The 27,535-nt window shown below is 36.7% G+C and overlaps 1 protein-coding gene and 1 long non-coding RNA gene across 4 annotated transcripts in view; both read left to right on the forward strand.

Annotated features, from left to right (window-relative positions):
• The window catches only part of ZNF804A (zinc finger protein 804A), a 281,003-nt gene extending 264,633 nt beyond the window's left edge, over positions 1 to 16,370 (forward strand). The window contains exons 3-4 of one of the 2 annotated variants that reach the window (XM_036118314.2): positions 6,364 to 6,494; positions 8,754 to 16,370. In XM_036118314.2, coding sequence (XP_035974207.2) covers positions 6,364 to 6,494; positions 8,754 to 12,000 — 3,378 coding nt within the window. In that variant the 3' untranslated portion in view covers positions 12,001 to 16,370. The remainder of the gene's footprint in view (positions 1 to 6,363; positions 6,495 to 8,753) is intronic. The other variant, XM_078071079.1, reaches the window with a different exon arrangement.
• Positions 16,371 to 16,405: 35 nt separating this feature from the next.
• The window catches only part of LOC144381638 (uncharacterized), a 97,687-nt gene continuing 86,557 nt past the window's right edge, over positions 16,406 to 27,535 (forward strand). For both annotated transcript variants that reach the window (XR_013447253.1, XR_013447254.1), the window contains exon 1: positions 16,406 to 20,276. This is a non-coding gene — a long non-coding RNA (uncharacterized LOC144381638). The remainder of the gene's footprint in view (positions 20,277 to 27,535) is intronic.

The raw sequence follows: 27,535 nt of genomic DNA on the forward strand, positions 1-27,535 counted from the left end.
TTAACCATCACAAGTCCACTCCTTGTCAACTTCTCACCCATAGGCACACTTTAAACTATAGTGAATCTCCACATAAAGGTAATGACAGGTCATATGCTTCATAACATGATACAACTATGCTGCCTACAACCAAAAACACATTCACTCCTCAGAAGAGGATGCAAAGTGGTTGGGTGGCGTTCACTCTTCTCCTTGATACCCTGGAACTTTAATACTATGATGTAAAGTTAATATTTAAATACTATGATGTAAATTTGATACATCTTATGTTATAGAATAAGAGGATAAAGGAGGGAAGAAAATAAAGGTTATATATATTCATAAATATTCATAATATATATATTCATATCCATAATAAAATGTGGAAAAAATGCCCATGACAATTATAGTCCTCATTTCTGTAGCTAGTCACATGGTTGTTGTTGGTATTTATATCTGCCTTCTTCTACCACCTACTCCCTTTGCCGTCAGCAAGCACACATCAGCTGGTTGCAGTTCTTTCTCTTGTGAAGTGACCCAAACTTTCATTCCTAAAGGGTGTGGGCTATTAATAATCCTGCCTGAATTGGGTCATTGTAGCTTTCCATTGACTCTAATCATAGGACATGGCAATTCTAGGAGACATCAAAAAGGGTTGCCTGTATTCCAGACATAATTTTCCTTACTTTCATTGTGGAGCAGCAGTCCATTTCCCCTTGATGACCAGGACATATCATCTCATCCAGCCCATCAACTTCCTTCTTGGCCTGTTGATTCAGCAGCTTAAGGAGTCCAAAGTGGCAACGTAGTAGATTGAACTTCCAGTTCAGTGGAATCATTGATGTGTCTCCTGGTGGAATTATGCCTCCACTTGGAACTAAGACTTCTAGGCCAGCAGAACATAAGGTTGTGTGTACAGGAAGCAAAACATTTACTAGTAGGTTACTCGGGATAATATTGAGTGGTGCCATCCCTATGGGTACCCCTTGAGTTTTAACCTTTCAATCTGGTTATGGGAGAAATAGCACCATATGTTGGACACTGATTCAGAGCATATATAACCTCCTAGATGATGGTGCTCCAGCCCTGCAAGGTATTGCCACTCAGCTAGAGCTGTGACTGAGTCTTCAAAAGGCCATTCCACCATTCTATCAAACCAGCTACTTCAGGACGGTGGGGAACACAATAAAACCAGTGAATTATATGAACATAGGCCCATTGTCACACTTTATTTGCTGTGAGGTGAATTCCTTGATCAAAAACAAGGCTGGGTGGAATTCTGTGATGATAAATAAGGCATTCTGTTAGTCCATGGACTATAGTTTTGGCAGAAGCATTACATGGAATGTACAGGTCCATATCTAGAGGAAGCATGTACTCTAGGAAGAACAAAACACTCATTTTCAAAAGGAAGCTGTCCCAATTTAATCAACCTGCCACCAGGGAACTGGCTGATCACCCCTGGGAATGGTGCCATATTGAGGGCTTGCTGTTTTTTATTTTTGTTTCCACTTTTTGTTTATCTTTTAAAATTTTTAATTGAAGTTGGCATTCAATATTATATTAGTTTCAGGTATACAACATAATGATTCAACATTATAAAATGATCACCATGATAAGTCTAGTTACCATCTGTCACCAAAGTTATTACAATATTGTTGACAATATTCCCTCTGCTGGCCTTATACCTTCGTGACTTAATTTATTTTATAACTGGAAGTTTGTACCTTTTAATCTCCTTTACCTATGTTACCCATTATCTCATCCACCTCCCTTCTGGTAACAACCAGTTTGTGCTCTGTATTTATGAGTATGTTTCTGTTTTGTTTTCTTTTTTCATTTGTTTTGGCTCAGTACTGACTTCTGTTGCTGGCAGATTGGGCACTCAGCAGTAGCCATAGCCAGTCATCCTTGATGAGTGGAAGTCCATGTTGCTGAGCCCATGTATAACCACCATCCCTGCCCCCATGGTCACTTTGTTCATGAGCTCATTGGGCAGTGACAGGGGAGGCTGAGGAAAGAGGCTGTCTGGTATCCACAGAACAGGTTATCCTATCTACATTAATATACAAATCCTCTTCTCCTGAGGTGACCCTTTGTGGAGCATTCACACAGGACACAAATATCTTCAAGTTTTTAGACCATTCAGAAGGATCCAGCCACATACCTCTTCCCCAGACCTCCTTGTCACTAATTTTCCAATTATGTTCCTTCCAGGTTTCTCACCATCCAGCCAACCCATGGGCCACAGCCCATGAATCAGTATATCTCTTCCGGCCATTTCTCCTCCCAAGCAAAATGAACAACAGTTCACTGATCCAAAGTCTGTCCACTGGGAGGATTTCCTTTCATCACTGTCCTTGAGGAATGTCCCAGAAAAAGGCTGGAGTGCTGCACTGTCTACTTCTGGGCGGTGCCTGCATATAGTGCAGAACCATCTGGAAACTAGACCTGAGTTTTCTCCTCCTCTATCATCTGTCACTTGCCTAGTGTTGTGGTTCAGATCATTCTTTTCCCTGCCCCTTATAAACTTGCAGCTAAGGAACATCAGTGCTAACATGCAGCTAAGAGCAGTAATCAAAACAAAATAATCTGCAATTCACTACTCCTTTTACTCTGACTGTTCTGTGTGAGTAGAGCACAGTTTTTACTCAAGTATCACTTTGTCAATGAGGAGACACAATTTCTATGGGGGACACACCCTGAGTCGACCCCCAGTTAGTCTTCCCTTGAATGTGGATAGAAACTGTGGTTTGCTTCTGATAAAATAGGAAAAAAGCAATGGGATATCACTCCATTAATTAGGTTGCTTATTTATATAGATTGTGTTATATAAGACTCAGTCTCAGCAGAATGGAGACTCTTCCTTGCTGATGGTGAAGAAACTGCCATGTTGTAAGATGACTTCTAAGTGGGTCATGGGGCAAGAAACTGCTGTCAGCTCCAATTGCTGAGAGTGGCTCTGGCTGTCAGGTGGTCGGGAGCCAGGGCTCTCAGTCCTACCACCACAAGGAAATGAATTCTACCAATGACTTCCGGGAGCTTGGGAGATGATTTTTTCCAAGCCTGCAGATGAGAATGCAGCCTGGCCAACACCTTGATTGAGCAAAGTATAAGCCTACTGACCTACAGAAGCCGTGAGATAATAAATCTGTGCTGTTTTAAGCTATTAAGTTTATGGTCATTGTTAAACAGAAACAGAAAAGTCACCTAATGGAAACCCTTCCCTAATCACTGTATTTGAAGTTGGTATCCCTCTCCTTGCTGCATGCACTCTGTTTAACTTTTTCTTCCACCAAAATTTTCACTATCTCCCAAAGTATACAACTAACTAATTTATATATGTCTTAATGTCTGTCTTTCTCAACTCTCATGAACATTTCAAGAAACAAACAGGCTTTTTCTCTTCCGTGTCACAGATGTATCAACCGTGCTTCAATTAATACTTGCTGAGAGATAAATGGATATATGCATCGCAGCCAAGTCAGCCCAACCTAAAAGCACAGATTGAAAACCATAGAGCAGAGTAGCTTGGTGCTTCTTGACAACCTCTACAAGACTAAAGCAACATATACACTCTAAATATACACAGTTCTCTAAATGCACATCTAGAGTCTTATTCCAGCCATGTCAATCACTCACTTATTCACAGAAAACACAACTGGGTACTGGCATTTGGTAATTGATGGACTCCTTGATCTTTAACTACTATGTCAATGGAAATAGGTAATTCAAATCATAATGGTTAATTTGAAACAGTAAATAGTGAAATTCTTGGCATTTCATATACTTCCTTTAGAAAAGCTTTGCTTTTTGTTAGAAACATTATATTTTTAACTTACTATTATATATACATATATATAATAGAAATTAATTTATATCCTAAAGATTTTATTAAAAATAGTCAAGTCTAACTTTCTTGTTTGTCATCTGTCATCTCCCAAAGGATCTTATCGGAAATAAATTGTCTCAATTTGTTCAAATATCATTATTTATAAATAAGAGTTAAAAATTTTTTGAACAATTTTACATTGGTATTGCAACTTTTTTTTTTGCTTTATTTCATTTGGCACTTTGAGTCTTTTAAATGTTTATTTTAGAGAATCTAGCTTCTATTTTCTTTCAAATTCTGTTAACATCCTCCTCCTAGGGCAAAACCCTCTCTTGATTGAATGCCTCTTTCTTACAATGGCAGGTAGTATTTCTTGGTAAAGGTAATATCCTTTAGGCCACTCAATTATGCACATCAAATAAGTCACCAATTCTGCTTTTTCTCCCTACTGCAACTGCCTTATAAAAGGTTCTTAGTGTTTCTTACCTAGACCACTGTAGTATCCTACTTATGCATCTCCTTGTCTTCAGTCTTGTTCCATGGCAAAATTTCATGCATACTGATCCCAAATGATTCTTGATAAAATGAAAATCCCATTGTAGCATTGCATTGTTTAAAATCCTTCAGTGTTTCCTCCAGGCACATTTCATAATGTGATAGGTTTGGTTTGGTTAGACCCTGTAACTCATCAGTTCTCATCACCTCTACACATACAATCTGTTTTAACCATACTTCTCTCTACCTGCATTTTTTTTTTTTTTAGAATACGCATGCTCCTATTTCTACATTTACACAAAATTTCCCTGAAATAATCTCTCACCTCCAACATCCAACCCTTCTTCTTCATGTTTTTTTATATCCTTGAAGATTCAAATCAGATGTCACTTTTCACAGGTAACCTTCTTGGGATTTTTTGGGCACACCTCTTCTGTCCTTACATTGCACAATAAAAATACCTCAATCAATGATTGCTATTATCTCTTCCTGTGTGTGTTCTCTTATTTCTGCAAAATGCATATACACAAACACTCACATACACTTACTCACATACTCACAGACACACAGACACAAGCCATATAAAGGTAAAGACATTTTGTTTACTCTTTTTTTTTAAATCCCAGCCATTTTAACAGAGTGACTGTCACTAGTGCTCAATAACTGTCTGTTGAATACGGCCTGATACGACTTCAAAGTTTTAGGAAATAGAGGTGACCAAGATTATGAATACCTAAAATTTAGAGCTAAAACTTTCTTGCCCTATTATACTCTAAATCTAGATATTTTTTATGATCATATTCTATATTATTTTAAAATACTTATTCTTTATTCTGGAATAATTTATATATATGTATATATAAAAACCTTATATAAATCCCATCAGTTAAAATATTGGATATTATTTGAAGCTTAAGCTATGGTCCTATGTAGGTGAAATTAAGTAGATATAATTCAGGATCACCAGGCGTCTGACATTATTTCCTCAGTATGACCAACTGTTTTTGAGGTGAGAAATTTACTAATTTGGAGGGTCTAAGTGATTCACATATAAATCAACAGCTATTTATTGAACAGGTATTTTATATACCAGGCATTGTTATAACCTCCTGGCATACACCAGTGTATATGTATGAGTCATTTATTAAGACTTTATTCAATCACTTCATAAAAATGTGATCAGTGTATGCTTTATTCTCTTAAGAGTCCTACTCGAAGACTCTGACATATCACAAATGCATAACACCATGAGCCTTCATGAGAAAAAAATAGTACTTTAATTATTTTTAACATACTCTCTCTGTAGAAGACTATATTGAAAATATTTGGGACATGGGACCACTTTGGTTTCTCTTTAAGCATGCCACATACATGGCTATTTATCAATTCTATTCAAGTTGACATTCTCTTTTTCTGGCCAAAACTTTTTCAACCCAAAAAATGAGCTCCTTTAATACAGATGAAAAATATGCCCAATGTAAAAAGAATTTCTAAAAAGCACTATCACTTTTCTTCCCAGATCTTGAATTATTTGGGGAATGTGCCTGATATTTGAGGGGAGGGATTGTTCTAAATCACATTAATAGAGGTTATTTGCCTTATGGATTAACATAAAACATTTACTCTTCTTAGAAAATATGAAAAGACCCACATACCTTTCTAATATACAGTGCCTCAAAATGATGAAATTTATTATATATAACTGAAATATACAAGCTAATTAAATTTGTTTGAAAATTAGGGGTTTATAAGACTCCAACAGTTTGATGTGAATTAACCACAGAATCTTGGCAAAGAATCAGTAAGCAGAGATGAAAGTTTTCAATTTCAGTTTAGCTAAGGCTTAGCTATATCCTTAATATAATGTAATAACATACCTTGGCATTTTCACAAGTCAAAGATACAAAAAATATTTTTACTAGAAGTGAATTGTCACAAATGTATTTTCCTTAGATGAGGTCAAAGATAATGTACTGGAAAATTCCCACAATAATAATAGTAACTTTAACATTGCCATAGAGCCAAATACTATTAATCATTTCCATATTTCTTAATAGAGGCTCAAAGAACTGAAACAAAGGGAATTTGCTCGAAATGTAGCATCTAAATCCAGGAAAGATGAAAGAAAACAGGAAAAGGCACTCCAACGCCTGCACAAGCTGGCTGAGCTAAGAAAGGAAACTGTGTGGTGAGTGTGCAATGAAATCTTAAGTTTTCTTAAAACATAATAACCAAAAAAAAAAAAAAAAAAAGACATAGAAATAAAGGGCACAATTCTATTTATTTCTATACCCAGAATAAGAGACTCACATTTTCATGGCTTTCTGTGGGCTGCAGACAGTAATTTGAATTTGAATTTTATGCAAAGACCTGTTTAATGCACATTTCAATATAAAGCCAATATTCCTATAATTTTACTTTTCAAAAAAAATTAATTTCAAATTACTCTGCTATTTACACTTAGCTGAAAGCCATTCTGTTCCTTAGTGGAAATTCAAAATATTCGATTGAAGAAGAGAACAAAGCACCATCTCATGACCTTTGTTAAAAAAGGAGTTTTAAGAGGAACTATTTTTTAATTGAAAATTTCGAGAACTTTTATTTGAAAGTATCTTTTATAAAAAAAAATAAAGGTTAGAAAGACCCTATGAACTTCAGAGGCAAGTCAAAATTAATTTCATTGTGAATAAACAGTAACAACTGTTAGAAGTTCAAAGATCTTACACTTTGACCTGCTTCTAACAGTGAACAGTTATAGTGTTACAATTCAGAATTTATAATTCAGGCCAGGAAACTGTTTGAAAAAGAAGACAATTTTTTAGAGTGTTCTCTCCACCTACCCCAAAATAAATAGGCCTCTTTTATTATTGTTTAAAATGAAACTATTTAATAGCAAATCTATTTTATACTGGATATAGTGGTAGGGAATATATTGCCAAATCATAACATTCTTTGGGATGTCAAGTTTGGAAAAATCAAGATAAAATTTAAATGTATTTTGAATCCTCTAGGGAACTGCTAAAAACAAACACAACTGCTATTCAATCATACCAACCAGATATTTTTACTCTCTGTGGTAAAAAGTGAAAAATTATACAAGTGCAAGTTAATGTTATAGGGAATCATAGGGCCTGTGCAATTTAATGTCCGAAAGTAGCATTTGCAAATGTAAATTCTAACACATTGAGAAAACTAGAGTTAATAATAAGATATGCACAAGAAGCAAAACTGGGGCGCCTGGGTGACTCAGTCAGTTAAGCATCTGCCTTCAGCTCAGGTCATGGATCCCAGGGTCCCGGGATGAACCCCACATTGGGCTCCCTGTTCAGCGGGGAGCCCGCTTCTCCCTCTCCCTCTGCTGCTCCCCCTGCTTGTGCTCTTTCTCTCAAATAGATAAATAAAATCTTTAAAAAAAAGAAAAAAGAAGCAAAACTTCTTCTCTAAATTCCTTTCTTCAATAACAGTACATATTTCACGGTACACAATTTTCCCATTAATTTGGGGCCTCTAAAGATGTGCAAAATAAGAAGCAGTATTGTTTCTTAATATCAAGTACGGCAGTGAAATGGCCCATTGTGTTACAGATTAGATAAAGAAAATATTTAACTAAAAAATTAGGGGGCATTTATAACTTCTAAGAAACTAAATTTAATAGAATGGAAAATTCTGCACAGCATGATTCTGTTCCGGTAAAGATGACATTTAGGTAGCTCCTTGTTTATGTGCCAGACAGTATAGTTCTTTTTATTAAGAACCCACTATTTATGGTGTACTGCAATGCCAAATAAGTAGAAATTACATCTTAAGTAAATACTCTTTTGTCCTATACTTACTGTATATTATGATATTATTTATAACTTCAGGGTAATTTTTAAATATTAAGAATAGCAAGTCTAAAAAAGTTCTAAAGTTAGTATTATCTCTTACATAATTTTGCACTGCAACATTCCTCTTCGTCTGGGGTAGACTCTCAGTGAACATTGGCTGAATTGAATTATTGAACTGAATTCCCAGCCCTTCTGAAGTCCTATTTTTTTTAAAACTTTCTCATATTCTCCCCATAGTATTAATGATGTTAAGTATTTGTGAATTTAAATAATTTTATTTTAGCGATTCTACAGTACTCCAAAATACCACTGAAGAAGCCATGAGTCTAAAGAATCTTGGTCAGGAAGAACTGGTTGAGAACACAGGACTGTCCCTGGCACTGCTGTTGACAGCTATAAAAGTAACTTCAAGAGAGCATGACCAACTTATCCCAAACAATAACCAATAACTAAATGCAGTTGTAGCACTATGGAAGGGAACTATACTATATGAAAGTAATTCTCTTACAAAGATTTTAAAATTTGAAAAAGAAATCTTATAATGACATTTCTAAAATATAAATGTTTGAACATTTTTTCCTCAAAAATGTCCTACCTAATATACACTTTTCTTTTTGTAGTGCTCCTGGAAGTGGCCCCATGTTCAAGTCAACAACTGTTACTGTGAAAGAAAATTGTAATGAAATTTCCCAAAGAGTTGTTGTGGATTCAGTTAATAACCAGGAAGATTTCAAATATACTTTGATTCACAGTGAAGAGAATACTAGAGATGTTACCACTGTTGCAGCAGATCCAGAAAGTGCAAATAATTATACAGCAAAAAATAACCAAATTGGGGATCAAGCCCAAGGAATTCACAGACACAAAATTGGCTTTTCTTTTGCATTTCCAAAGAAAGCATCCGTGAAGCTGGAGTCTTCAGCTGCAGCCTTCTCCGAATACAATGATGATGCCTCTGTGGAAAAAGGATTTAGCAGAAAAAGGAAATTTGTCCCTGGTGCTTGTCATCTTCAACTATCTTCACCAACAGATGTGCTTTTGAGTTCTGAGGAGAAAGCTAACTCTTTTCATCCACCAGAAGGAATGTGCACTAACAAAGAAACTGCTCACACTCAAGAGATGAAAGAAGTTTCTAGTGAAAAAGATACATTTTTATTACCTTCATTTTGCCAGTTTCAACTCCCTTTATCTTCTGATGCAGATAATTGCCAAAATTCAGCCCCATTAGCAGATCAAATACCACTGGAAGATGTTATTATTAATGAAGACAAACCTATGAGTGATAACAGTTCTGAATTGTTAGGAAATAAATCCACAGTTCTTGATTTCACTAATGATTGCATATCTTTGCAAGCTACAACAGAGGAAAATGTTAAGGACAGTGATGCATCTACAGTTGAAATTGCAAACAAAAATTATGGTCCTGAGATGTTGGCCCCTTCACATTCTGAAGAGGAAACTATAACCTTACATAAAAAAACAGATTTATCTAAGAGACCATGTGAGCCATTTGTACCCGTACTTAACAAAGATGGATCCACAATCCTTCAGTGGCCATCAGAAATGCTGATTTACACAACTACGCAACCATCAATTTCCTATAGCTGTAATCCTCTCTGTTTTGACTTCAAGGCGGCTAAATTAAACAACCATCTAGATAAAAATAAGCTGCCCTTAAATGATCTTTCTTTTCAGCAGAGGGGAGAAGACATTTGCAAGAGACCAGTTTCAGAATGCAAGAACACCTCTCTTGTAGGACTCGCTGATTATGACACTGGAGGTAGCAGAAATGAATGCACCCAAGTCACTCCTCTTTTGGTTGCCGATACTCCCTCCAATAACTGTAATTCTGGAAAAATTGAGACTGTGGGTCAGAGGAATAGAAATATTTCCTGTAGGATCAGAAGAACAAAAAAATACAATTTTACTAAAAATCAAATGAAACAGGACACTCTAGATGAGAAATATAACAAAATAAGGTTGAAAGATACTCATGAAAACTGGTTCCGTAAAAGTAGAAGGAAGAAAAAAAGAAAAAAGTTATGTCAGCATCACCATGGGGAGAAAACCAAAGAACCAGAAATTCGCTTCAAAATGGAATCAGAAAATAGTTACACTGATATGACTAGGAAAAATCTACTGGAAACAATTTCAGAAAAGCAGTGTCTAGCTGCAGAGCAATTACTGGACTCGCATCAGCTACCTGATAAAAGGCCCAAATCGTCCATATGCTTAAGTGAAAATGAAGAAATATGTAAAGCCCAGAACACTGAATATGATAGTAATGATGCTATCAGTTATAAAAATCACTGCACAAAGAACCCAGTTGTTTTAAATGAACAATCCAATCCAACAATGCTACATTCTGGGAAACCTGATCTAACTTACTCCAGAACTTACTGTGGTTGGAAAGCTAGACTGGCCAGCTGTGGTCAGGATCACAGATGCCTCGCTCTTCAGAACGACATGAGCTGCCTGAGTCAGAACCCGGCTGTTAAAAGAGGCTATAATTCTCTCATTAACGAATCAGAAAGATCCCATCGAAAACGTAGACAACATTCATGTTCTTACTCTTCAGATGAAAGCTTAAATCGACAGAATTATTTACCAGAGGAATTTCTGAGACCGCCCCGGGCTTCCGCTCCCTGTAAGCCTAAAAGGAAACGGAAGAGGAAAAGAAGCAGATTCCACATCGGACCCGAAGCTTTTGAACTCAAAGACAACACCCATTATCCCAGGAAAGGCAATTCTTCCTCACGTCACCAGGATGAGTTAGTAAGTGAGGACAAAAACGGGGAAATAAAGGCACAGGGCATTGCGAATGCGGAGAGGAACCCCGGCCCAGCAGCTCAGGCGGAAGACCCGCAGACCTCGCACCCGGGCAGTCCCGCTGCTCCCGCAGCCCGCGGCGAGGCTGAGCATCCGGTGATGGCGGCCACTTCCGGGGAAGCGGCAGACATTTCCCATGAACACGCCGCATCTGGCCCCGTAGCCCGTGCCCCAACGGAGGAAGAAACGGACAACGCCTTGCTGGGACGGCAAGAAAGAAGTGAGGATATAAATATTCACGAGAAGCAAATTCCTTTCAAGGTGCCTAATCCTGAGAGGAGCGTGAGGCAGTCACAGCCGAAATCATACCTCTGCCACTACGAACTGGCCGAGGCCCTTCCGCCAGGAAAGGTGAACGAGGCATCGACCGAGTGGCTGCGTTTTAATTCGGGAATCCTTAACACACAACCGCCCTTACCGTTCAAGGAAGCACCCGTCAGTGGTCACACCTTTGTAACGACAGAGCAAATCCTGGCTCCATTAGCTTTACCAGAACAGGCACTACTGATCCCAATAGAAAACCCTGAGAAATTCCGAAACCTGCCCTGTGAGGTCTACCAGCACATCCTGCCGCCCAACATGCTGCCCAACAAGGTCAAATTTACTTTTCCTCCAGCGGCCCTCCCACCGCCCAGCACACCTCTGCAGCCTTTGCCTCTGCCGCAGCCCTTATGTTCTACCTCCGTAACCACTCTCCACCACGCTGTTCTGCAGCAGCACGCGGCCGCCGCCGCCGCCGCCGCCGCTGCCGCCGCCGCCGCCGCGGGAACCTTCAAAGTGCTTCAGCCCCACCAACAGTTTCTGTCCCAAGCTCCGGCTCTCCCCAGAACACCGTTACCTCGGATCTCAGTAGGACCGGTCGGACCACGGCTTTGTCCTGGCAATCAGCCACCTTTTGTTGCTCCTCCTCAGATGCCAATCATCCCGGCTTCAGTTCTTCATCCTAGCCATCTGGCTTTCCCACCTTTACCCCATGCCCTCTTTCCTTCGCTGCTTTCTCCGCACCCTACTGTCATCCCACTGCAGCCCCTCTTCTAGTCAACGCCATACGAGGGAGAGAAAATGTTCCTGTGAAAACTATTGCTATATGCGTAAATGCGCATCTACGTGGATAACTAATTCCCTATTTAAATGGTGGAAATAAACTAGCCAAGATCCGGCCTCACTGATATGAAATCATTTACTGTAAGTGTAATGATGCAAATAAATTCTTAAGTTTCTGATATATAATATTATTAAGGCACTGGATAGTTTGCAAATCAATACAATATATGCTGTATATTAAGATGGTGTCTTAAGAGTATGTATAATGTACATAAAATATATTTATAGTACTGTAATTTATGTTGTAAAGTATGCTCCTTGGTTTTTTTTTTTTTAACCTTTGTGTATTTGCACCTATTTAATGTTTAGACAAAGCTGATGGCACTACGTTTTGTACCATGTTCCTTGAAACTGTAAATTCAGTGAAATATATCTCTTGCAATAAATTTTTGTTAAGTATTTAAGTAAATCAAACTTTGTTTTAGTTCGTTTTCACTGTCCTGGGAATGTATAGTAACAGTAGGTTTTGGATTTACATTGTTTCTTCTGTACACTGGCATCTCTGAGCCTCAGAGGCTCAAGAGAATACCTTTGGAGCTCTGTCAATACTTAAACTGTAATACCATCCTTCGGAATAACTATAACAGGGCCATTTGTTTTTCTGTATGTTCTAATGAGGCTTATACTCAGAATTTACTATATTTCCTGAACAACTGACCCTCTAGACAATAAACCATGGAAATTCTGTTAGAGTAATGTTAGTGTTGGGGGGGTAGATAACTCAAAAATATGCAAAATACATAGTATTCTTTCAGGAACTGTACAACAGCACTGGTAGACAAGAAATAGCAAATAACCAATATAAATTCTTGCAACATTTCTGTATGTCAAAATTCTCAAATGTATCATGCTTATTTTTAATTGATGCAGGAAATATATGTATATAATAATACTGGCATGGATTAAGGAATGGGTTTAATTAATCACTCTCCATATATAACACCTTGGACAGAATGGCATTAACACAATCTGTATCTGGATATACTCTCAATTGAGAATCTGGAAGTGGGAAGGAGAGTAAATAAATAGCCCTTCCTTCTGCAAATCTTTCTAGTAGTCATGTTTGTATCATATTTCCAAATCACCCAGGAACAATTAGAAAATTTCCACATCACCCTTCCAGATTCTGCTTTATCTTTAATGACCTCTGCATGATCATTCACTCAAGTGCTTCTACATGTACTAAAGAATATAATTATTCAGTAGAAAACTAGGAACATCACACTCTTCCAGTATGGACGCTTTCCAATATGTATGTACCCCAGTCCATGCCACTTGGTAAGACAAAGTCTATGTGTCTAGTAGAGAGGGTTCACCTGACCATGTGCAAATGATAAAGGATTATGACAACCCGGCAATGAATCTCAGGACGTTAAGTCCTTCCAAAGGGAAAGCAACATTTAAGTGATGCTCTACTGAGGAAATGCTATTTCCTTTGTCTACTGTAGGAATGGGTTACCCTAAATAATACTGAGCATAAATGCATGTTCCCATCACAGAATAATCTATATTAAACTCTATTTTAAATAGAGAAATAAGGGAGAAAAATCTAAGTTGTTTACTTTCTTGATTATTTGCTATAATAATCATTGATGTCAATGTTTTCCTGAAAAACGTTTGCGAGAGACTGCGTATGTCCTTTTTATGATTGACAAATAAGAAGACAAAAATAGTAAGGGAAGCAATTCCATTTCATATGTTCTGAGATAACACATTCCAAAAATGGGAACTAAAATTGGAACAGTTGAATTTTCCCCAAGCAAAATGTTTGAAACTATCTTTGAAGATAAAATAGATGGGAATATCTACTGGGGAATGCTGACCCAGTTTGTTTTTAATCTGTCAGATCAGGATCGTTGCTTCTGCTGTTTAAAATCAAACCAAGTGTTTGACTTTAAAATATGCAGATTTTCTCTCTTCTTTTTGTCATCTTCTGACCATCATCCCAACTTGTTCATCTCTTACCTCTTGTTCTTATTCTTTAATTCCTTTTTCCTTTGACCTTTTCCTTCTCAATTTCATTGTAGACATCATTTGTGTGTATGTGTGTCTCCCATTTTTCTTTCTCCGTGTTATCATTCCTTTTATTTTTTTTCTCCAATTCTATTGCTTTCCTACATTTCTTTTTGCTAAATGATATGGTCAGGCGTGCTTAACTCTTTAGTGTAACAGAATACACTTGCTTACTTATAATCAGCTTATTAGCTAGATGACAGAAATTTCTGAAAAGTTTGAGGAGGGAAGTTGTCAGTTAAAACTACTGAAACTCAACTTGACAGATAAATTAATTGGTTCTTATGGATTTCAAAGGCTGGAGAAGAAATGAAGGATAGTTAAGCATATGAAAGCCATTCTGATTATAAATAATTCATCTGAGTATTTGATCTATTTGATCAGAGATTGCTTACACAGTTGGGGCATCTGTTATACATTGAAGACTCAAAATGCATGTATGATGAGACACTTATTACCTATTTTGAAAACACCAACCCCAGAATCAAGTGAATCAGGCAGATGGACTGAAGATCAACAATGAGCAAAGCAATCAGGCAGGTTAAGTCAGGGTGGACTCAATAGGCAATGAGGCTGTCAGAGGACCACCAGGCATGCGCATATTGATGGTAGCAGGAGTCAGGCCAGAGTAACAGTCATATACTGGCAGTAGGGCTGGGCCCTGGATGATGGCTTGTTCATAAATCCTGGAGCTGAAATTCCAGTCCTATCCAGTTATAAATTATTGTACATTCTATATAATTGGGAAATTTAAATGATTCCAACACTATCTCTTACCCACTGTCTCTAGTCTGCTAGTTACAAGCATTGCTATAGTATTTGCTATTGTAAAGATGAATGATTTGGAATATAAAATAAATCTGAACATGGAAAGTAACAGTAGCCAAGTAAAAAAAGGATTCACATTGGATGACAGTAAGGGAACTCATTCATAACTTCAACTACCATCTCTCTCTCTCTCTCTCTTTCATATATATCTAGCTACATGGATATATACATATGGATATAGATATAGATGTATTCTTTTATGAGTTGAACAGCAATATCAAACTATCCATGGGGCATCTCAGCCTGAATATCTGCCAAGTGTTTTGAACTCAAAATTCAAACTCAAGATCCTTCATTATAGATACCACTGAAACCTGGTCTTTGCCTTGTGTTTCTAAACTCTGTGAACACCATTATTAAAAAAAAAAAAAAAAAGGCAAAACAAAATCCTGTTTTCCGAATCAGAAGCCAGAGTGTCATGCCTACATCAAATCAATCAACAAACCATTTTGACCCTATTTCCTTACTTTTTTTCTCTCTCAATTTTTTCCTGCCTGTACATTCTGTATAGTTCTAGTCCTAGTAGACCATAAGCTGAATTGCTTACTTGCTGTTATAAATTAATTTCCTCAATTTCCCATTCCTACTATCCATCCTCCCCACAGCTGCCAGGGATACATTTTTAAAATGCAATCTTTTTATGACACTCCCCTACTTTAAAACCTATTATGAATTCTTAACTACTCTAAAAATAAACATCAGAGTCCTAAGAATGTCATGGAAAATCTATGGTGAATTAGGTGCCAGCCTCTCTACTCAGGACCATCCAGTCCAGCACTCCTCTGGAGCCATTCTAATTTACTTAGTTACAATCATCTTTGACTTTGTGTGATCATGTTCTGTTATCCTGAATGCCTTCCTCCCTATATTTGTCTTTACTTGGATAGCTAGTAATGTGTCACACTCGAGTGTAAGTCTCTTCTTGGAATTCTTTCCCGGGTTCCCTCTCTCCCCAGATAAGTTAGCTTCCGGTCCTCTAGCCTCACATAGCATGCTGTGCACAAATTTTGTTATCAACACTGTGTTGAATATATTACCTTGTTTGTCAAACTCACTAGATCAAGAGTTCCTTGAGTCAGTGTAATATGTAGAGCCCCTTGAGTCAATGTAATATGTGACTCATAAGAAACCCTCAGTAAAAGTTTGTTCAATGAGGGAATAAAATGAGTTAGGAAAAAAATGTGCTTAACGTATGTGGATGGTATTACAAAGTTCCAGAATTGTTAGCCATTTTTACTCCAAACGGTCCTAAATCCATTTAAATGAAAATGTAATTTGATCCAAAAACTAGAACTTCAAGACACCATTTAGCATGAAGAACTTCCTTTTAAAGGAGCTATGAATCATTTAAAATAGAGCCCCATATTCACTAATCAAAGTATGACTTGAACCCCTTTCCCCACCACAGGAGGAAGGCACAAGCTTCACTATGTCTATCATCTATCTATCTGTCTGTCTTCCTATCTATCATCTATCTATCTATCTATCTATCTATCTATCTATCTATCATCTTTCATCTTTCTTTTAGTACTTGTCATCAAACATATGATGTGTCAGACACTAGATTTGGGGGATAAAGAAATGAATAAAAATACCCTGTTACTCAGATATTCAAGTTGAGAAAAAAAAGAGCAGACCTGCAAAATCCTATATTTAGCTCTCCAGTTTGCTATGTCATTATTAGTCAAGCAAAATGGATTGAATTTATATTCACTGGTACCCTTTTTTCCCCCACTGTGTGGCAGTCCCCATTTCTCATTCTTGTTTTTACTTTTTTCCCCTTTGCTTATTTGCCTAGCTAAGCCACTGTCCTTGGGAGTGAAAGTTGCCACCAGGGATGCTTTCCAATAAGCTGTTTATTTTCTCTCACAAATAAAATTAGATAAAGGCTTAAGGCTTACTTATATCATCAGCTGAGGCCCGGGATCCTGCATTAGAGGCAGCTGTAAAAAAGCAGTGCAATTTGTTCTGAGGTGTCAAATATGCCTGAAATCTAGCCCGCCATCTGCCAGCTCCATGGATTGTGTCCTCCTCCCCCACCTAGCATTGTCTGCACTGGTACAGAGGAAGAGATTTTTTTTTTTTTTTTACACAAAGGCACACCATTGCTCACTAAGCCAAATGCCTAGAGCAAGATCCTTTTTATTCATAGATGCATCTTGTATAGTAGCACCTGCCCTGAGCCTTCAATACTTTGAGAACATGAGCTGGGAATCTACTTGAACCCGGAAGCTCCGGCGAAAAAAACCTAATAGTGTTAAACAAATTTTCTTCTGTTTTCCATCTCCTAAAATCTTACTTTTAGTTAATCTAATTATTTTTACCAGTTGTATCATTTTGTGCCAATATTTTGAATATATTGTTTACATATCTTCCTAATATTTTTCTTTTTTTTGGATTCTGGTTTTAACTGCTGCATTTTATCTTTTATAAATTTCCATCATTTTTATAGAGCATCTTTTCTCTATCTTCAGTATCTTCATACTATTTAAAATAAATTTTAGGGGCACCTGGGTAGTTCAGTCAGTTAAGCGTCTGCCTTCTGCTTGGGTCACGATCCCCAACTCGGGGGATCAAGGCCGCGTCAGGCTGTCTGCTCCGTGGAGAGTCTGCTTCTCCTTTTCCCTCTGACCCTCCCACCTCTTGTGCTCTCTCTCTCAAATAAATAAATAAAATCTTAAAAAATATTTAAAATAAATTTTAGATTTTAGAATATAGATCTCATCACATTTTCATTGAATTAATCATAATTTCGGTTTCATATTATTTCCATGTCTTTTTTGTATTATCTCTAAGACTATTTTAATTCCCTCATTGAATATAAATTCTATTTTATTCTTCACTACATTTATAGGTAATATAGGCAGGAAACATCGGTTCTTTTGGAGGTACGCATATGTTAAGTGAAGGAGTTTTGAAGGCAGGACTTATATTTACCCTTCAGTCTTCTCCAAACAGGTTCTCCTATTCTCTTCCATATTTAATTTCTATAACAAGCAACTATTCCCAAAACTGAATTTTCATCATACTCTATAAGAACTAAAATTCAGTGAGCTAGAGGCAAGATTCTAATGTCCGTGTATGAAACAGCCCATTTCCTCTTGCCTCACTGCCTTAGTTCAACAATTGGACTTCTAACCGGCATACCTTCTGAGTGAATAAGTTGGTTACCCTACTTAGTCCAAGGTCCACTTTATACAAGGCTAGATCTTTGGCTCCTTCCAAGCTCCTGTCAGTGCTATATTGTATCCTGAAGAAATTACATGCCACCTGGTGTTCATATTGCTCTAAATTGTATTGCTTTTGTATTGCTCCCTTTTATAATGCTCCCAATTGATCCAACCTCTTTTTATTGCCTAAACTTGCTACCTGGACACTGTGTCTTTATCCTCCTAATTGTACTTGTTGAAACGAACCTCTGTACCTAAGTTAATTACGTCAGTCCTAAGTGCTTATTGGCTTAGAGTACACATTGCCGCCTTTTTAACAAATCCCCATCATATCTCTTAAACTCAAGGAGAGGGAGTTTTTAAAAATCCAATATTTTAGCTACCTAAATGTTGCAGCCTATATTAAATTTAAACACACTTTTGAAAACTAAGTTTCAAATTAGTGCTTTGAGTTTCAACTATCTGCTTACATTTTCAATGTATTTTTTAATCTAGATTATTTACAAGTGGCTATTACTTTACCTTATGGGAGTTTGTAAGGCATCAGTCTTCACATTAAAATGATTAAACTAAAACTGGTGATAGATTTTATTAAGAGGCTTCCAGCCCCAGAACAGTTGTCCTGAAACAAAGATGATAGAAATGATAGAAATATGTTCTACTGAGATGAGAAATCTATTTTCTGTCCTTAAATGCAACTATCCTGACTATGACCTTTGTGAAGCCATACTGTTTCTTAGGTAGAGTGAAACATAATGTAATATTTTAAATACATTTTAGATATTAGCAACTTTAACTGCATTTTGTATACCCAAGGATTGCCAATATGATTGCCTTTCTCCTGTGCTAATATATAACACTATTTTGACAGTATCTTTTTCAACTGCTAAACAAAGATTTATTTGTGAAATTGAGAATCAAAATGTTTCTCCAGTATTCATGGGCTATAACGTTATTTTTCTCATATACATAATTCCTAAACACGACAACATAGAGGGGACTCTCCAGAAATGCTTTTGTGTCCTGGTAAAAGTGGCTACAGCTGGACGTAGCTATTAAAGCTCATTATAGCTACACTGTCAAGTTGCTGGAGTCCACATCTATGTCAAGAATAGCTTATGCATTTTGGAAAATGAATTTACTAATAGTAAAGATGTTTTTTAAAAATGGCTTTGAATATGGAGTTTTAGGTGGAATTGAAAAATAAAATTGTTTCTACATGAAAAAATAACACATTATCGTATTTCTATACATAAATTTAAATTAAATCCACCCATAAACTGTGAGCTCGGAGCTTAGTGAAAGCAAGTGTTTTTGTTGTTGCTGTTGTTCTAAATCTCATGAGTTGTTACTTGGAAGCTTGGAAGCTTCTTTATGGTACTGAAGACTTGGTCCCTTTCCGGGAACCAGTGCATGAAGTACTGCATGCTAAGAACTGCCTGGAACTTCTGGACAGGGTCCCTCTGACAATGCTTCTGTCTCTCTCCCTACAGTCACAGTCAAGAGGTTGAGTAGAAGAGGCCACACTGGCCTGTGTCTCCCTGTCCCATAAGGCCTTCCAAAAACACACGTAGAACTTTCTGAATTGAAGGCTTGGGACATTTTGAGGGGGCGGAAGGATTATAAAGGGGAGTGTGAATGTTAAAATCAGGCACTGCCTACAACTTTCCCTGGCAAGGAACTCAGCCATTCACAAGGAGGTACTGTTCTAGTTTCTAAGTGGGCTCACTTGCCCTCAGATGTGCTCGATTTCTCTCGCCTTCAAATCTTTACCTTGTTTTAAATGATACTAACTGCCATTCCTGCTTCAGCAAATAATACATTCTCTGAAGTCCAAATCATTCCGTTAGTGTTAGCATCCACGGGGAGTACTGGTACACTGTTCCCAGCTGGGAGTTACCCCTAATTCCACAAGAGTGCAGAGCTCATGTCATTGGTATTCCAAATCTGCAGAAAAAGTTTTGGTCTCTCCGGGCATCCTTTGTGGAACACACACACACACACACGCACACACACACACACACATACCCTCCCAAGGACTGCCTGATGGTCTTTGTCTGGAATTCCTGGATGTTGTCTTCTTAACAGGATGCTACTCTCTGTCTCTCCACAGTCACTATCAAGAGGTGGAATGGAATATATTCTCAGATACGTATAGTCTAAGATGGAAAAACAGAGTTCCTAACTGCTTGGAGAATTGTAAGATTCCTTCCTTTTTCACGTCATCAATAAATCTCATGTTTCCTTAGGACTTCCATGAAAAATACCATGACATTATTCTAGTTAATTACTGACTAAATGTTCAGCTGAGGTTGTTTGTCCTCAGTTTTGATCAATGACAAGAAGATGGAATAAAGTATTTATGCCTAATAATATAATTTCAGGCTATGACTATACTATTCTCTTCTTTGAGTTACCCCTTCAATTTAATACCTCGTTTAGGCAAACTTGTCTCATAATCATTTATGTCTAATATGTTCCAGGGACCTGCAGGCTCTGGAGAGATGGAGAAAGAAATAAAGCCGCTCAACATTGAGTTTAAAGTCAAAAGGAGGAAACAGATAACTAAATAGTCACTTTTAATAAGATGGGTTATGGAATATAATAAATGTCTTAAACAATATGTTACAAGAAAGATTATAAGAAATTCAAGAAACAAAAGAGCCAAAGGGAAATTTTGGTAGATGAGGCTGAAAAATAAATAAAGCCAAAGACAGATCATTAGGACTTTATGGTTGGGGTGATAGTCATTAACAATTTTTAAACTCTTTGTATCAGAGTAGCAGATGAGAACTCTCACTAGGATCACACAGGGAAGAATGGATAGGTGTGGATGCTTTGGTTAGGGAGGGTTGAGGATGCCAGAAGAATAAAGGCAGTTTAAGCCTGCAGCAAGCCAATAGAAATAATGTGGGTTAGATAACCTTCTGATTAGATAATCTGGCGCTATTTAGTTGACTTTATAGGGGCAGTTTTGGGAGAGAGTGAGAGAAGTTTTAAAAAACAAAATTTAAGTTTCTGTCCCGGGCAATTAGGTTGAGGCAGTCATTCACAAAGTATGGAAAGGCAGCAGACAGGGATGGAAGAAAGCTTACAACAAAGTTGGAATCCCTTTTAGGGAAATGGAAGAGATTATGTTCAAGTTTTAGAGACATTAAATTTGAGGCACCTAGGATATATCCAGGGAGAGCAGTCTTGCAGATACTTCAATATGTAGTAGAAATTCTCTTATCTGAAACATCAGGACCGGTTCATTGTCAGTTATTTGCTTAAAGTGGGAAAGTACACATTAAAGCATAAAAGAACACTGAGACAGTCTAAAAATCATATATTAAGTCACATTATCTTATTGTATTTTAAATTCACCAATATTGTACTATAGGCCCAGGCCTCTTTGAATATTTGTTTACTCACTGAAGTTATTGATCATCTTTTCTTATGTAGTCTATACTCAAAATAAATTATCTATGACTGCCAGACTTGTTTATTTAATGTACACTATAAACAAATCAAAATATTTTCACTGTTTATTTTCTTCAGTCTTTTTCTGTTGCCATACCCATACCATAGTTGACATAATTGATTTAGCAACTCACCTTAATTTAGAATTTCTAAAGCATTAAACTTCATTGTTGCAGGAATAAACTCTATCTCCCTGCACTCATATTTCATCTTACTTAACCTTGAATTAAATTATGTAATGATAATAATAAATGCAACATGCACAGAGTGATTGGAGAATACACAAATCTGAATCTTGGCAAGAAAATTATCAACAGTAGTGAAAATAAGTGTATTGGCATCCTATAGAACAGCCTATTAGGTTCACATTCTCTGTTGGGATTCAGTTTTATAGAAAATATGGAATGAAGAATTTAATGACTCTGAGATAGAAATACAGATCATTGGGGAAAAAAACTACTATGCACATATAAAGTTCAAAGGAGGTGTACACTAAAGACAATTACTTTGAAATCATCACCCTGATCATTTTAATTAAAGTGTTAGAAGATTTAAGATTAGCCCCTGGGAGGATGTATAAAGAGAGAAGTGGATCCTGGAAATAACAATCAACATTTAAGCTTGAGAAGAAGGGAAAGAAACTAAGGAGAACACAGGGAAGTTTCCATAGGGCTAGAATATAAACTAGAGAATTATGGTAACATGGAAATAATGGCAAGAGATAGTTTTAAGTAAAAGAGTGTGAGAGTTGTCAATAGTGGTGAGTGGTTAAGTAAATAAGAACTGCATTTTCATTTAGTGACCTCAGTCATTTTTTTTTGTCAGTTTTGGTACCATAATTTCAATAATGGTGGGCCTAAAAGCCATATTGCATTGCACTGAGTGTAAGAGAGAATTTGGGGCAAAATTTTTAGAATATGTATGAAGGGACAAAAAAAAAAAAAAAGCTGTAACTATGATTGTAAAGACTATGAAAAATAGTTTTAACTTTTTCTTTTTAAAGATTTTATTTATTTATTTGACAGAGAGAGACACAGCAAGAGAGGGAACACAAACAGGGGGAGTGTGAGAGGGAGAAGCAGACTTCCCGCCGAGCAGGGAGCCCGATGTGGGGCTCAATCCCAGGACCCCCGGACCATAACCCGAGCCAAAGGCAGACACCTAACCACTGAGCCACCCAGGCACCCCTAAAAATAGTTTTAACTTTTATAATGATGTCCAAGGCTACTGTAAATAGGTGAACATTTGACTAAGTATAAAACCAAGTATTAGTCAATTTTATTATGGTTTACTTATATTCCTCACAAACTGTTTTAGGGATTTGAATGTATGTTCAGAGCATCTGCTGGGATCAAATTCTATAAAGCAGTTTCATGTTGTTAATTGATGTTATCTAATTAAAGTGATGGGGTGGTGGTTTTCTGATAAAACAAATACAATTTATCGAATCTTTTGTATCATCATTATAGCACAGCTGAATTTGAGCAATGTGAAGAAACATCATTATATAAGAAAATCTGGATAAGATTAACATACTATACCATATGAGAAATGACTGTGGGTACTCATAAGCCCCAAAAGCATTCATTGAACAATATGGAAAATAGTCGTAAGGAAGTCATAGCTTTTTTTTAAGGTCTAATATTTTAACTCTATATAAGATATCTGTTCTTTTACAATTCACAATAAATATAAATTTTAATGTGTTGAATATATTTAACTTGGTATCATACTACAGGGATCAAATATTTCATATTCTTTGTCACTTAACATACTTCCACTGAGATAACAGATTAAAATCATTCACAGTTTATCAATTTCATAAAGTCCTTTCTCTTCATTTTCAACTTTAAGTTATATAACCTTATATATTTAATAATATAATCTTATTTTCCCCTTTACTCTTTTATTGACCAATCAAAATGATAAGACAAAGCTCCCTGGAAAAATTTCATATATTATTTCTTAGAACACAGTGAGACTTTCATTTTCCCCTGTGTCTTCATTGCTGCTTTGCTTTTTTCCTTTAATTAGTGAACTATAACTTAAGACATGTTTATAATTCATAAGGCCATCTGTAATGGTTTTATTAAAAAAGGATATTAATTTTAAAGAAGTTGGGTTATATGTGACACTCAACGCAGCATTTTGAACTTTCGTTCTGTAGAATGGGAGCATCAGGACTGGACCGTAGGTTTTCTATTCCTTTTCTGATTCACACAGGTATTGTAGTCAAATAAAGGCAAGCTCATGCTGAGAGTAGAGGGAGGGTGTAAGACTCATTCACTCAGGATCAATCAAGTTGTTTCAGTTAGTTGCTGATGATACAAAGATATCACACCAGAAATCTGCCTCTGTGTCAATCAGCCTGATGAGTTAGAATTTAGCAAAATATCCATCTAGACACTTCTAAAAATATGTTTCCCCTTGCAAAGTCTGTTCTTGGACACTTTGGAGTGGCTCATCCCAGGTGCCTCTACTCACTGGAGGTACATCTGTTGCCGCATATGCAGGAAAACTGGGAACCTCGTTAGAGGCTTTCCAACATCATAGGTTAGGTATCCTAATATTTTCTTTTCTTTTCTTTTTTAAGATTTTATTTATTTGAGATAGATAGAGAATGAGCGGGGAAGGGAGAGGCAGAGGGAGAAACTGACTACCTGCTGAGCAGGGAGCCCCACGCGGGGCTTGATCCCAGGATGCTGGGACCATGACCTGCTCTGAAGTCAGATGCTTAACCGACTGAGCCACCCAGGCACCTCGGTAATCTAACATTTTCTAAGAATCAGCCCTTGCGTCCCCAGTTGAAGTTTATCTACATTGAAAATAAGGTAAAAAAAGGAAAAAAGGCAATGAAAATAAAGAACAAAAAATAAAAAGAATGATATTGGAATATTAATAATGAATTTATAAATATTTTCTAGTATATCACTATGTTAGGATGAATTGATGTCTTTTTAGGTATTAATTGATCTTCTCATTCACCTCTTTTGACTTTCCATAGTTCAATTCCATAATGCAATTGTAGTTGCCTGAGCTGTATTGCATTTATTGAGTCAAAACCTCTAGGGTTGATACCAAGTGGATCTGGATTTTCTCTAAGCTTGACTCAACAATTCCTACCTCTGTGAATGAGAGAATTCTTCTATTTTTATTGACCTTAATATCTGAGGAACATTAATTGTAAAGTTACTCTTAGATGGCGTATGTGACTATGGAATAGGGTGGCGTCTGTAGCATTGGGAAAGCATTATCCATGTATACACATCACTGCTAAAATATCTTCATGGGTTATATTCTTCAGTTGTTAACATTTCAACCAAGAGGCTCATGAAAATATCTTCAGAGCTGCTCTTCTAGTTTAAGAGTAAAGTTCAGAAGACTAAAAGTAGAACCAGATTTCCTATATTCTGGAATAAGGGGGGGTGCGGGGGAGGAAAACGGAGAGAGGTTCAACTTCCTCACAACTTACCATATAATATTTAGAAATGCAGTCTTTGGATGAAGAGGGCTCCAGCACCGGGCTCTGCCATTTACTATCCGTGGAATTTGGACAGCTTGGTTAACCTATCGGGACCTCTCTTTCTCCTAAGTAAAATAGAATGATAATACCCACCTCATAGTGTTGTCAAAAGAATAAAATCAAGTGCTTACAGAGTGCTGGCATATAGTAAGACTCAATAGTGGTAGCTATCATTTTTTTTTTAAATCTTTCCTGCCTGCTTTTTCATGGTTAATGAGAAACAGAATCTGAGATAAGAAGGTTTGTGAAAATGGCTTATTTAAAAAGTGCTTTCAGGAGAAAGCAAGGTAATAAGGAAAACAGAAAAGAAATGTAAATCAAGAAGTATGTTATTTCCAGAAAGTTCCACAGAGAGTAAATACAGCCTGATGCCTCGGGAAAACTTGGAAGTGTAAGCTCCACTTGAGTGTTTGTCTTGATTAGAAGTGTAGTGAGTTTTCAATTCAAGCACCAGTCAATCATTGGCTAAGAGTAACCTTCAGGAAACACAAATTCTCAGCCTCTTTCCTCACCCTGCAAGGGTAGGCAGAGTGGCATAAGTATTCCAAGGGAAGTTCTCGGAAAAGGGTGGCTGGGACAGACCCTCCGACATACAATTATAGAGAAGCCAGAGAAGTGGCGCACACAAAGAGTAAAAGAAATTACAGCTTGCTACACAGGCTTTATTTCCTATTTTTCTTTTATGCTTTCTTTCATTTGAATCATATCACACTCCTTTGTTTTCAAATAGGGTTTATTTGACTTTTCAACTCTCCATCTCCAAAAGTTTCCAAAAATTACTTTATCTTAAAAGGAGATCCTACGAAAACATTTTTAGAAGGTAAAAGATAATTCTCCTTGTGTCCCTCACATTTTTGCATGCCTTATAAGTGAGGCACTGACTGCTTTTAGTTTTGAATTATTTTCAACAGTGAATAGTAAACACTTTGGAAAAGAATGACAGTTTCTCTAGAAAAAAGGATAAGCATGCTTACTGTCTGTTTAAAAAAAAAAAAATATATATATATATATATATCAGGTTCTCTAGACTCAGAATTCCTCTTATTCAATGCAACCAACTAGGTACAGATGTCATCTGGTTCTTTTTCATATTAACCTGTTGAAATTGGGGTTCAGAGAGGCTGCATGAAAACTCAGGCTATTACTGTCAATAATAAGTACTGTCCTTCATCTTTAACCTTAGAGTCTCCTTCTACTATCAGAATCCATGAAATGATGGCAGGTCAACTTGTTACCTTTCTAGCAGGTTAAATCTCAAAACCTTCACAGCTTTTGATTGAAAGGATTCCATATAATATTGTTTATATCATTTATTATTGGTTTACATTATTCTTGTTTTTTTTGTTTTTTTTTTTTTTTTTATTTTAGTCACTTTCTCTAACAGACTTTACTCTCCTTTCCATGAATAAAGTACAATTAGGGGCGCCTGGAGGGCTCAGTTGGTTAACCATCTGACTCTTGATTTCGGCTCAGGTCATGATCCCAGGGTCCTGGGATGGAGCGTCCTGTGGGGTTCCTCACTCAGTGGGGAGTCTGCTAGATTCTCTCTCTCCCCCTCCCAGGCCCTCCTGAGCTCTGTGTCTCTCTCTCTCTCTCTCTCTCACAAATAAATAAATAAATCTAAAAAAAGGTACAATTAAAATAAAGGGAATGCTAGCCTAAAAATATTTGAAGAAAAATTATTTCTATGTCTTGGAATACACTGTTTATTCACAACAGAAAAAAAATATTATGATAATTTCATTTGTTGAATGTAACTTTTTTCTTTCATTGTATTTATATGTTTATAGATGATAGGCATAATAATTTCAAAATGTCAAGGTGTTGAGGCCACAGCAAAGGCGTTGACTCATATAGATAAATAAGCCCCTAGTGACGGACATTATATAGAGGAAACCAGAGATGTGCCGGAATGCTTTGTGTACAGACCCCTTCATATAACCAACCATCACTTTTGAAACTTATTGGGGATCCCTCATTTGCAAAATCCCAACAATTAGAAGAGAGATAGACAGAAAGAGGAAGTAACACATTAAAAAATGGTGAAAGAAGGAGCTAAAGCCTTGTAAATTAGAATTCTCTCAACCAATAAACAAAGCGAGTTTAGATGTTTGAAAAGTTCCTTTATAAGCCACAAACCAATATGTTTTCTTTATTCATTTTGTAAGTATGGTAGACTATCCTTTTGTGGGAAATAGGAGGGTACTAACTTGGAAGTGGGTCAGAAACATAATTTTTTCTTTTCTAGCTGTTATAATAACTAGGAATATAATCCTTAACAAGGGTATCTTCCTGTGATAAGGATTTTTTCCCCATTATAATCAGGAAGCCGAATTAAATGATGCTTAATGAAATGGATGGCCATATTTTATAAGGAATATTATTTGTTCTAAATTATACCTTTATCTATCACTGTATGTCCTGATCCAGGAAACCTTAATAAGAAATTATAATAATTCTCAAAATAACACTC

Source organism: Halichoerus grypus, chromosome 4 (assembly GCF_964656455.1).
Source record: "Halichoerus grypus chromosome 4, mHalGry1.hap1.1, whole genome shotgun sequence".
NCBI classification, from domain to species: domain Eukaryota; kingdom Metazoa; phylum Chordata; class Mammalia; order Carnivora; family Phocidae; genus Halichoerus; species Halichoerus grypus.